General features: G+C 50.5%; 1 protein-coding gene across 1 annotated transcript in view; it reads right to left on the bottom strand.

Annotated features, from left to right (window-relative positions):
* Positions 1 to 3: 3 nt before the first annotated feature.
* The window catches only part of LOC124470501 (histone-lysine N-methyltransferase 2C-like), a 66,624-nt gene continuing 54,564 nt past the window's right edge, over positions 4 to 12,063 (bottom strand). The window contains 20 exon segments of the mRNA XM_047024420.1: positions 4 to 2,088; positions 2,213 to 2,321; positions 2,505 to 2,578; positions 2,669 to 2,785; positions 2,889 to 3,105; positions 3,489 to 3,631; positions 3,800 to 3,936; positions 4,056 to 4,698; positions 5,748 to 6,332; positions 6,458 to 6,556; positions 6,684 to 6,817; positions 6,905 to 7,130; positions 7,380 to 7,486; positions 7,672 to 7,850; positions 8,040 to 8,202; positions 8,366 to 8,507; positions 8,664 to 8,825; positions 9,072 to 9,281; positions 9,398 to 10,663; positions 10,835 to 11,443. Coding sequence (XP_046880376.1) covers positions 1,996 to 2,088; positions 2,213 to 2,321; positions 2,505 to 2,578; positions 2,669 to 2,785; positions 2,889 to 3,105; positions 3,489 to 3,631; positions 3,800 to 3,936; positions 4,056 to 4,698; positions 5,748 to 6,332; positions 6,458 to 6,556; positions 6,684 to 6,817; positions 6,905 to 7,130; positions 7,380 to 7,486; positions 7,672 to 7,850; positions 8,040 to 8,202; positions 8,366 to 8,507; positions 8,664 to 8,825; positions 9,072 to 9,281; positions 9,398 to 10,663; positions 10,835 to 11,443 — 5,415 coding nt within the window. The 3' untranslated portion in view covers positions 4 to 1,995.

Raw genomic sequence — 12,063 nt, 5'->3', positions numbered from 1 at the left:
TCATTCAAGATGTAAAATATTTTTATTTTATTGTAAATGATTCCTAAATCTGAATCAACAATTTCCAAAAACCCAATATCACTCTGTATAATTCAAAAAGGCTTCATGTTTCAACATTAGGGTAACTACTATACAGGAGAACTGGTGAGCAGGTCTGGATGAGCTGAATGTACAAGAGAAAATACCCAAGAAGATTTTTTTTGATTTTGTTACAACCATTAAGGAAAACTATGTACAATCGATTCTTCTGAAAGTTTAAAAAATACATCATGCCGTGTGTTCTGTATAATACAAGGAGTGTTGGAGCCACCAACATGGTGTAGAGTTGACAGTACAGTTCAGTCAACTACTGTGGGCTCACAAACAAACAAAAACTTCATTTCAAAACTAGCAAGCGAAATGCCACCAGTAACAGATTATTGATTACGTAATTGAGTCAAAAGTCAAAAACGTAACACCATTTTCCCCACAACCCCAGCTACCCAAAGACTCGTCAGCAATTTACAGCATTTTTTTTTTTTTGTTAAAAAAAGAAATGTAAACAAAAAACAACACACAATTTAATTTTCAAAGCATGATTCGAATGTTCTGCAAGGTTTTGAGTGAAAGAAAGGCATTTATTATAAGTGTCTGTGATGTTGATGACAATCAGTAAGATCAGAGCAGGTGTACACAGGCTTCTGTACAGGTTGTTTTACATAAGAGGCTTTAAACTTAAAACTTCACAGTTCATCCTTTTTATACTCATCAGACTATACAAAACAAAATTATGTCACGATTGACCAATCAAATAAATCGTCAAGATCGCCACTCTGGCGATTCGTTGATTGCCCCTGTTCAATATACAAATGACTGAAAACATTGTTGAGGAAAACAAAAACATAAGAAGATCGTGAGCATGATTCTTCAAGTGGTCAGAAGATTTAGAGACAACTGAACTACATTCTAAATACAACAAAAATACTCTTGATTTTCTTTTTTACACATTCTGTACAGATGTTTACAGCACATAAACTCATACAATGATCTAGAGGCATCCTTCTTAAATACTTCTTTTCTGTGGAGAGAAACACTAAATGAGAGAATATGCCAAACAGGTGAAGTTAAGGTAGCTTTTGGTCAATCATGTTCTCCTCATCTGACCTATATTTACACACGGTAAAGAAGAAGAACGCTACTCTCCTCATTGTTTAGAAAATAGCTTCATTAAGTAATAAATACAAAAAAAAATCTTATCTTACACAAATCAAAAGAGGGAGAGTAAGAAAAAAGAAAAGAAAAACGACTTATGGAATCAAGTATTTTTCTACTGTATATTTTCTTGTTTTAGTGCAAGTTATTATTCCCTTAGTTTTGCCCTCTAAGGAAGTCCTTACAGTACATTCCTTGTTCAGTGGTGTCAACATGCCTATATAGCTGTATAGATATATATCTGAATAGATCTGTTTTCTGAGGACCGGCCTCTCTATGTAAATAAGGCTGTCGCCAGCACCGGACTCCTCTGGTCTCGTTGGCTGGTGAATGCAAACCCCTCTGCCCTGCCCTCCCCCACCCCTCCTTCCAACTATCCCCCCACGCCCCCAGTAACTCCATACAGAAACGCAACCAACTTCATATCTTCTTTCACACTTTATGGAGATGAACCCAAAACCACTCTGAGTCGTATAATTTCGTGAGAAGGCAGATGGCGATAGTCTGGGGATAAATAGCCTCTTGTTTCTTATTTGAAAATGTAGAATCTTCCTTCCCTCCAACCCCCTCCTCTCTCTAACAGTTCTGCGGTCTGTCTCTTTTCCTGAAACTTGTTTGAAAACAGCTGAAGTAAAAAAAAAAGAAAAAAAAAGAAAGAAGAAAAGGCTTGAGACTGGAGACCAGAGGGCCTGTAATGAACCAAAACAAAGGAATGCAAGAGTGTTTGTTTCCATGTGTGTATGTGTGTGTGTGAGAGAGAGAGAGGGTACATGTGTGAGTGTGAGTCCTTGTTGCCAGTGTGATCTAGTTCATCCACTTGCGGCAGTTAAGGGCTCCACAGTGACAGGGGATCTTGTGCTGATCGTCCTCCAGGTCAAACTTGTAGTCATAGGACAGCTAGACAGAGAGAAGGACAGGGAGAAGGAAAGAAAGAGGTAGGTGAGATTACAGACCTCTGTTTCCTCTGAAGTATAAACTACAGATCCCTACCTACAAAGTAATAAAGACAACAGATCCCTACCTCCTCTCCTCGCGCAATCCTGCGGCAGGAGCTGATGATAATCTTGAGGTCTTTCTCCAAAGTCACAACCTCAGTGATGCAGTTGGGGTCACAGGAGTGGTTGATGTACCTGAGGAATAGGTAAGGGGGGTCAGATACACAGCAACTGACACACACACAGCTGCCGATGTAGATGCCCACACACACACACACACACACACACACACACACACACACACACAAGCACCACTGACTACTCCGCCCATCAGCACCAAGCGGTGCCAGACAGACTTCAGTAGGAGGCAGGCTGTACCTGGCAGGGCCTCCAGAGATGGTGGCGTCAATGACGTGCTCGTTGTCGATACGGAACATGTACACCCCTCGGTTCTACAGCGCACACACCAGAGAAGAAGAAATGTTAGAATACGGCATGGCATGACAAGAAGAGTGTGTGTATGCGTTTGTGTAGATCCTTACCTGTGACTCGTACATCTTCTCCTTGCGTTCGGCCACCTCGTTGCGGATGACTGAGCCGATGTACTCGATCACCATGGTGTTCTTCTCTATGTCTCTGGCAGCATACAGACCCAGTCCCTGGAATGAACACAAACACACACACACAGTCAGTAGAGAGACACAGTTGGGATGTTGGGATCTTTTGTTTGTGTGTGTATGTATGTTTGTGTGTGTGTCTCACCTGGATGCGAGACCTGGCCAGGTAGACGTTGCTCTTCCACTCCATCTTCATCCTCCTGTACTGGTACGACTTGGACTGCTTGCTATGGGACGCTCCGCCCACCCCAATCTCCCCTGGCAACACCAGCAGGCCCGGGGCCACGCCCACCGCGCTGACCACACCCACCGACCCTGCCTGCAGGGACTTGGACGCTCCACTACTGGTGAGGGTGTACGGTCTGCAGGAAGGAGAGGGGCCGAGAAACAAGATAGAATTTAGCACTGATGCAACAGGAAGCAGAGATGCAAAGGGGTGGATATTTTTTTAGTGTGTGTGTGTGTGTGAGAGTTACATGTTGAGTGTATGTTTGTTGAGCAAGCCTAGATTTGACATATCAGGGTGAAGAAATAGAGAAAGCAGAAGAGGAAGACAGATGGCATGCAGGAAAGAAGCTGAGAAGAAAGAATGGATTGGAGGAGAGAGACAGACAGACAGAAGAGAGCGAGCCAGAGGGGGGGGGGTACCCAGGTGATGAGACAACACACACAGTGTTGAAATGCAGCAGAGTGTTAGGAAGCGTGCGCGGGGCGTAGCTAGGAGGTTTATATTCATACAGTGTACCTTAGGACCAACCTCTTGGCATGCGAGCTGCTCTTGGCCTCAGAGCGAGCACTGCCGCTGGGGTTGAAGGCTAAGGGTACCTCCATCAGGGGGTTGCGGCCATACCGGAAGCGATAGTTCTCACACGCGTCCACACCGGGGAGCTGGAGGAGACACACACACACACACAAAGTGTTTGGTCACATTGAAATAAGATTGGTTTCAGACTGTGTGTTTGTACCTACAATGTTACTGATGGTGTGTCTGTGGTGCTATGACAAAATATTCTGGTGTTGGTTAGTGTGTGTGTGTGTGTGTGCATGTGTTCTTACCGACTCTACTATCCTGGTGACAGGAGACACAGTGAGTCCAAACAGGTCCTCTCCCTTTAGGTAGATGGGGAATAGCTTGAGGGTTCCGATCTCAGCACGTCGCTCAGACACCAGCTCTAAAACCTGGTCCCACACAGCTGGAACCAGACAGGAGAACGCGTTAGAACATAACAGGGCCGGGGGAAAGGATCTAGGTCAAGGGGGGGGGGGGGGGGGGGGGGGGGGGGGTCGGAGGTCAAGGGGGTCACGTTTGCACCTTTGGGAGTGGATCCGGAGAGCAGCAGGTTGTCGTGTCCCTTCTCCACCACCTTGATGGTGAAGTGAGGCCGGCCCTCCTTCTCCACCACAGAGCACACGTAGCGGCAGCGCCTGTTGCCATGGCGCATGCTCCAGTAGATGCGGCTGGCCTGGTAGCCCACGGGGAAGATGGCCGAGTCGGAGTGGAACGCGGCAAGCTGCTGGGGGAGGAGCCTCCCCACGGCGCGGAACACCAGGCTGCCCACGCGGAAGGTGTGCTGGCGGTTCCCCCGCTGTACGATGCTGGCCACCTGCCGCGCCTCGTCGCGCTGGACGTACACGCGCCGGTACACGGCGAAGCAGCGCAGCTCGTGCTCGTAGGAGCCCAGGGGCGGACTGCCCCCGGAGGCCAGGAGGGCCAAGGAGCTGGACTTGTCCCCGGCCCCGCCTCGCGGCCGGTGCAGGTGGCAGAGCATGGTCTTGTCCTTGAAGAAGGTGCAGTGGGCCTTGGTGGCGCAGGTGAAGTGGTAGGCGTTGGTGCAGCGCAGGCGGTGGCAGCCACTGGTGGCGCCCGTCTGCTGGCAGTAGGCACAGCGCACAGCCAGGCCACGCCTCAACGCCAGCTCCACGTTGATAAGAGCGCCTGCCTGGGTCTCGTACACCTGGAGAGGACGGGATGAACAAACAGACATTCCGCATAGGGATGTCACGAGAACCGATACTTACGGTACCTTCCGATGCTAAAATAACAAAACACCGACAATGCCCATTTTTTTGAAGCACCGTAAGTACCGTGAGCGCCGATGCCAGATGTTAGCATCGGTGCTGCGCCTTCAGGAGTGTTCCAGGCGACGTTTACATTAAGAAAAACAAGATAACAACTGCTGCTTTAGCGATCGCCCCGCTTCGACTTGTTGACAAGAAAGGCAAAAAAAGTAGTTTGCGTTTGAGGCAGATGACCGTGGCGTTATAATTAATCCGCAGAAGCCATTATGCAAAAAATGCTACTGCAGTCTTCAGACCAAGGGGGAATACTTCCAATTTAGCTAAGCACCTGAAAGATCGTCATCTGGATTTGTTTAAAGAATTCAAGGCAAGTTCTGATTCAGTTCCAGAAGAGGCGCAGCACCGATGCTAACATCTGGCATCATACAAAATAAATCAATGTTCGTTGAAGTCGCGGCGAAATTCTGAATACATCCAAAGAATGCTCTTTTTCTGTTTGTTTAATCTGTCATACTAAAATACACGTTACATGATGTTTGAGATGGTGGGCACGTGTGTTACAATGGCTTATGTACATAGTTTAGGTTAGCTGTAGTTTTAACGTTAGCCCATAGCTTAGAAGGTAAACTCATGTCATGTTCATCTTGTTAGCTGAATGGCTTAATTGCACTTTATTATGTTGTGCTATGCTCTATAGCACATGTTTTGTATGTCTTTGTAGGACATTTTGCTATTTTTCAAATATTTTAAAGAAGTTCACGGTTCAAGTAGCCTACATGGAATCTTAGACAATCCTCTTTTTTTTACCATGGTATCGAAATTGGCATCGAGAATCGTGTTATTTTAATGGTATTGGCACCGACTACTGAATTTTTGGTATCGTGACACCGCTAATTCCGCAGGTGTATTTAAACCAGCATTATTAGGATATGGCCAAAGAGGATGAACAGGAAGCCCCAGGTAGTGGAGAAGCCCTCAGTCTCACCTCGGTGGACCACAGAGCACAGTTCAGGTGGACCCAGAGGTCCAGGTCCAGGTTGAGAAGCCGGGCCGGCCCATCTGTCACCCCGTCACCCTCCTCGTGGCAGAAACAGCACCGCCGATGGTCTCTAGGCAACGGGTCTGGCCTCAGCGTGGCCCCCAGTTTCTTCAGGAGCTCATCCACTTCCTCCTCGGCAGGAAGTGATGCGTTGTGGCAGGGCACCAAGATGCGGATGCTCCACCTCCTCCAGCGGAGCCCCTTCCAGCGCTTGCTCTGAGAACCCGGCGATCGCCACGACGACGATGACTCGTCTTCACCTCCTGAGGTGTGAATCGCTCGTGGCCGCGGCTTGAGCTTGACAGTGACCTTGAGGCCATCGGGTTTGGAGGTAGCCGTGGCGAGGCGGGGCGTGTCCATGGCCGAGGAGGAGGGGAAGGTGAGGGGCGGGGAGGAGGGAGGGGAGGATTTGGGGGTGAGCTGGGGGAGGCAGTGGACATCAAGGGTGGAGGTGTTGGCGCTGTACTGGTGCTGGATCCTAGACGGACTCTCCGGAACGTTCTCGTCAGGCTGCAGGAGGGGGGCACTGACCTGGGGGGGCAGAGGGGAGGGACTTCCTGGTTACAGTTCACACAACAGCGACACTTCCTGGCCTAAAACACATGCCGAGTTATGACTGACTAATGACCATGGTGAAACTTTCACTCCAGACTCACCTTGCTGCCTGTGGGCTTGGTCTGCAGGGCGGCAGCAAACAGGACAGAGCAGTTTTGGCTGCAGAACACCAGGCTGGCCTCAGGCCTACCCTGGCTCTCCTGACACACAAAAAATACACAAACAGACAAAAGATCAGAGGTCTTACAGACAGTTTACATAGAGCTAATGAAGTCTCCTCACTGGTGGTTCTCTCATGCAGAGCTTGTACCGTGGTGTTGTCCATACCTGCTTGAGAAGATCTTTGGTGGACTTCCGGACTCCATTTCCCAGCACTACTACCTTGCAGTGGCAACACCATTGAGGCTTGACCCCAGGGCCGGTTCCACCATGTTGGTTGTAGTCCCCTCTGGCACCTGGAACTACAACACAGACAGCTGTTAATTAAACACTACAACACTAAGAAGAGGTAACCTTTTGCAACATCCCTTAGCTTGGTGTGAACTCACCAGTGATGGTGGGAGCTCCAGGAGGTCCAGGGGGTCTGTGGAGCCTCATGCCCAGCTGTGGAGGTGCGAGGGCTGGGTGACTGGGGTCTAGGGCCTGGGTGGGTGGTACCTTGACTCCAGCCAGCAGGGCCAGGGAGCTCCTCTCTGGGGCACGGCTCACCTCGTAGTGGCCTGGCACCCGCACACGCAGCAGGTCTGCTACCGCTGCCATCACGCCTGGAATGTTCTGGAGGGAACAAAAGATGGTGAGAGGGTCAGTTGCAGACTCAAGTTGTAGAAGGGTTAGGGGTCAGTAAGAATATCCCTCACCTAATCTCATGCATCCCAACCATATGGATGGTTTTAGGGTCACTAAGCTTTTTCTCTCTCCAGTCTTTTCTAAATATTGTGTTGGATATTGTTGTGTATATCAGTTGGGGAAAAAGTGCTGTGAGAGACCAGGGAGGCTCCTCCTGTTAAGTGACGAGCACCTCACCTGGGCAGCCAGAGGATTGATGGTGATCGCTATGGAGACCAAACCAGCGTTGGTGCAGGATGGGAACTGAGATGGCTCTGCCTTGATCTCCTGTTTCACCTCTGTGCCTGGAGGAGTAGGTGCAGAAAGGGGAGCAGGGGCAGAGGAAGAGAGAAGGAAGGGGGCCCAGATTAAGACACTTCTAGAAACTTCTAAAGAATCACATTCAGGGGAAAAAGAGAAGACCTGAAACTAAACACTACAGACAGCCTAAGTAACAAAACCCTTTCTAGGTTAGGGTCAGGATGCTGACCTTTTCCCCAGGCGCTTGGCATCATGGGTATGACGGGGGAGACAGGGGGGGAGGGGCGTTCCTGCTTCACCCTGGAGAGGTCGGGATACCGGCTGATCTCCATGCCGACCACGCTCTCTGGCGAGGAAGACGGTACGAAGCTGTCGGGCGAGTCTCTGTCACTGCAGTGATCCTGGCCTCTGCAGTAGGAATGGTACAGCTTTGTTAGTATATCAGCTGTAGGAGGATTATTTTAAACAGTGTCGCAATGGAAGCTATTGTTTGAGTTTCCGAGGTTTTGGAGGGGAATTGCATCTTAAAATAAACTTCAAAACACCTGACCTCAAGACAAGAGATGACTATCTATCTAACTAGTCAGAGCAGGTTACCTGAGTTCCTCCTGGTTGTTGTGAGGAGGAGTGGGCAGGGAGGCTGGCACGTCCACAGCCCTGGGGGTCTGGGTCAGGGCCTGGGCCAGGAGGTCTGGGTCTGTCTGGAAGCCTGCCACTGCTGCTCCGGCTGCCTGCTGGCGCAGTAACACCACTCTGGACACTAGGGGGCAACACAGAGGGAGACATTGACCACTGCAGTCCAAAACAAAGCTCAATTGCCCAGAATTCAGTCCCTATTTGTTCACCGTATGTCAACATGGAAAAGGTTGCGCTGCCACCAGTTGTAGTAGGAGCAAGTGTAGAAGTTGCTGAGTGAATCTTACCGTCATGGCTGCCCAGGACGGCAGCCTTTCTGGTGAGCTCCTCGGTGGTGGCGAAGCCGTTGACCATCTTCTGTCGGACAACCGGAGGAGGCGTGGGGGGCAGGGAGGCCGGGGGGGTAGGGGGGTTGCTCAGGTTGTTCTGCTACAAACAGAAAGTAGGGCAGGTCAGTAACAGTAACCATGGAGCTTAACATGGTGTGAGTGCGTGTGTGTATGGATGTGGAGAAAAGTTTAATTTAATTTAGCCTGAAGTTCAGTCCTCCTGGTCTTAGGGGGCGACCATTCCCAGGAACCTCACCTTGTAGATGAGCTGGGAGTAGTAGTCTGAGACTCCGTCCAGGGAAGCGTTACCAAAGGACCCGGTCAGGCGGTTGTCCCCCTGCAGGGAGCCACTGCCATAGGGGGAGAAGAGGGCCAGGTTGACCCCCACCACAGGCTCCATGAGGGGCAGGAGAGAAAGCTGTTGAGGGGAAATAGACTGGTGGTCAGGACAGGGAGAGAAGAAGAGGCCAACTGCAATACTATACAGATATTTTGTGAGAGTGTTTACTTTGTCTGAATGAAAGAGGTTGGGTAAGAGCTTCTACAGTGAGGTGCGGGTTTGAGCTGGGTCATCTATGTGATTTTTGTGAACAGCATAAAATCACAGGGGCCTTAAATAAGTTGTTTCCAGATAAACCGAGTGGACATCCTTGTCGTCTGGTACCTGTTTAAGAGTCATCATGGTGTCTGAGTTTGAGTAGACCATCTGCTTCTCCTCTTCCTCCTTCTTCCTCTTCTTGTAGCGGGACGGTGGTTTGTCTCCTGCCGCCCTGGGGGCTCTCTTGTTCCTCTGCTGTTTCCTCTTCACCCCGAGCTCTGTAGCCGAAGCTTCGACAACATCTCCACTTCCTGGCAAGTGACTGTTCAGGGAAGTCTGGGAAAAAAGGGTACAACAATCAGAACACTAGTGAGCGTAATAGTTCATGGTGTATAGAGCAAGGGTAAGATTGTGTGTGTGTGTGTGTGTGTGTGTAAAGTTTCCCTTCTCACCCTGTTCCCACCCGCAGACCCAGGTCTAACAGGGGCCTTGCAGTCTTCTATTCCATCCTCTTCATTGGCTGCCTGGCGTGTGGGCGTGGCCTGGTTGCTACATGATTGTTGCTGTGGTGATGTCTTGTCCTTCAGCAGGTGTTTCAGCAGCTCATTCCCAGCATCTCCCTCTTTCGTCGAATTGTGTAGCGGGGAAGCAAATCCCTCACTTCCCTCCTCCACTTTCACCGTTCCCCCAGCCATGGGTCCATGTTTCAGGGCAGCCCCTCGGCAATCTCCCCCCTCAATCCTCTCCAGCTTGATCTCCCGAGTACCATCACACAGGGGGCTTCGCCCGCTCTCCAAGCCCAGGTGGGAGCTCCCTCCCTGGGCCATGCCGCTGGCTGACAGCTGTCTCTCCAGTTCTGAAGATGGTGCCAGACCTGGAGGGGTGGACCCTGCCTGCTGGAACATCTCTGACAGGTCAGGGTTTCTCGTTGGGGTGGAGGATGTGTCAGAGACAGCGGGGGTGAGAGGCGCTGTGATGTCAGAGCGAGGTGTCGATGGTGTCCGGACAGACTCTCCTCCGCCACAGAGTTCGTCGTCTTTCTTCTTCCTGTTCCTGTTCCTCTTTTTCTTTGGTTTTTCATCGGGGATTATGTCAGAGTAGAGTTGGATGAGGGAAGGGCCAGAGCCAGGGTAGTTTGGCGGCAGGGGGGTGGAGGATGAGTCCACCCCGAATGGATGAGGATGCCGATGGTGTCCATTTCCAGCTTGAGGGGGCATCCCCGGGCCTCCGTACCCAGCAGGACGCACCTGACCTGAGGCAGAGGGAAGACCTTGAGCCTGAGCCATGGCCTGCAGCTGAGGGTTTCTGGGTCTGGCATTGGGTCCCATCTCCAGAGGTAGGAGCCCGTGTCCAGGCATTGCTCTTCTGTCCCCATGCCCCTGGACGAAGCCCTGAGCAGGGGGAGGACCTCCAGCAGGGTACCCTGGCTGTAGGGCACCTTGTTGAGGGAACATCTGCCCAGGCTGCCCCTGGCCTTGAAGCCCTTGATGTTGGGGAGGCCTTGGGGAGGGTTGGAGAAAGTCTTGGGGAAGGTCAGCATTGTAAAATGGCATCTGGGAGAGTCCATCCCCAGCTGATGTGTCTCCGGGCACAGCAAGAGGTCCAACTCCAGCCCCAGGCCCAGGCCCAAGTGCAGGCCCCATGCCCAGGCCTTGTTGCTCCATGTCTAGACGGTGCTGCAGGGCACGGTGTCTCTCTACTTCCTGCATCAGCTGCACCTTTGTAACAGGTTCAAATTCACTGTTAGAACTGACAGGTAATCATCTTTCATAAGCCCTGCTTACAGTCAATCTACAGCGGTTTAATGCGTCTACTGCTCAAAGTGTCTTTTGCCTGTTCCATTTATTTTTACTTTAGTAATGACGAGGTATAAGGAGAGAGATACTCACCCTCTGTCTCTCCTGTTGCTCTCTCAGCCTCTCTCTCCTCTCCCTCTCCTGAAAGCCCTCGCTGAAAGGGTTGTTGTCATCGAACTTCACGTGCGGATTCCCACCAGCAGTGCTAGCTGAACCACCTCCACTACCTACAGCTGGACCTGCTCCAGCTGTTGAAGACTGGCTAGCTGGTGTACCCGACCCACTAGGCACAATCGAAGGTGGAGTCGGAGTCTGGGGTTGAGGTGGGGTTACGGGGGGTATCTGGAGGGGAATTTGCTGGGGAATTTGTTGGGGAATTTGCTGGGGAATTTGTTGGGGCATGATTCCTCTAGGACCGGGTCCTCCCAAGGGTGCCCCTCCAGGATGCCACCCTGGCATGTTGGGTGCATTAGGTATACGTGCTGGGTTAGTGTTTCCTGGGAGGGGCGGCATCGGCCCCATCATTGGTCCCATGGTGGGCTGGGCCATAGGGGGTGCCCCTGTGGGCATCCCTGACATAAGTGGCATGACTGGCATCATAGGAGTCTGGAGGGCCCTCTGTTGCTGTTGTTGTTGTTGCTGCTGCTGCTTGGCTCTGTAGTCCTCAATCAGTTCCACATGCTCCTTCTGCTGCTTACGAATCTGATAGGTGAGAGATGTGGAAAGGTTGGTACACAGGAAGATCTATCAGCTTCCACATGCCAACAAAATATGCGGTAATAATCCTTACAGGTTCTATGTGAGGATGCTGTCCTCTGTAACCATGTACATAAACAAACACCTCAAAGTTATACACACTTCAAAAGCTATAACCCTCCTTTTCCCCTTCCCCCTCCTCCGCTACTTCTAACTTAACTTCCTGTCTTTCGGCACTCCTCAGACATGGCATAAAAGGTCACAGTTGTTAAGAACAATTAGCACAGACTCACACTCTACACAGCTAAAGGTCAGCTAAGTCGGTGGTAATTCTAGCTGTCTCCTTCTTGGTAACTGTGGATGTGCTGTGCTAGTGCTACAGGATGTGTTGAAAGCCCATTAGGGCTAAAAAGGCCAGAGTCACCATCAGGTTAACATTATGAAAACACAGATGTCATCTAATCTCCCCCCCCCCCCCCCCTAATACTAAAACTAATACTAAAAGTATTCTAAACACCCATTTCAAATTATTATTAAATGTGAACTGGTCCACAAACATATCCTTCAGCTAACAAGTGTGGTGATGCTACACTATCTTATGCTTTATCCTTCTTCACCAGACTATT

The sequence above is a fragment of the Hypomesus transpacificus genome, chromosome 8 (assembly GCF_021917145.1).
Source record: "Hypomesus transpacificus isolate Combined female chromosome 8, fHypTra1, whole genome shotgun sequence".
In the NCBI taxonomy this organism is placed as follows: Eukaryota; Metazoa; Chordata; class Actinopteri; order Osmeriformes; family Osmeridae; genus Hypomesus; species Hypomesus transpacificus.
Note: the sequence above shows the minus strand (reverse complement) of the source record. Positions and strands in the feature narration are given on the sequence as shown.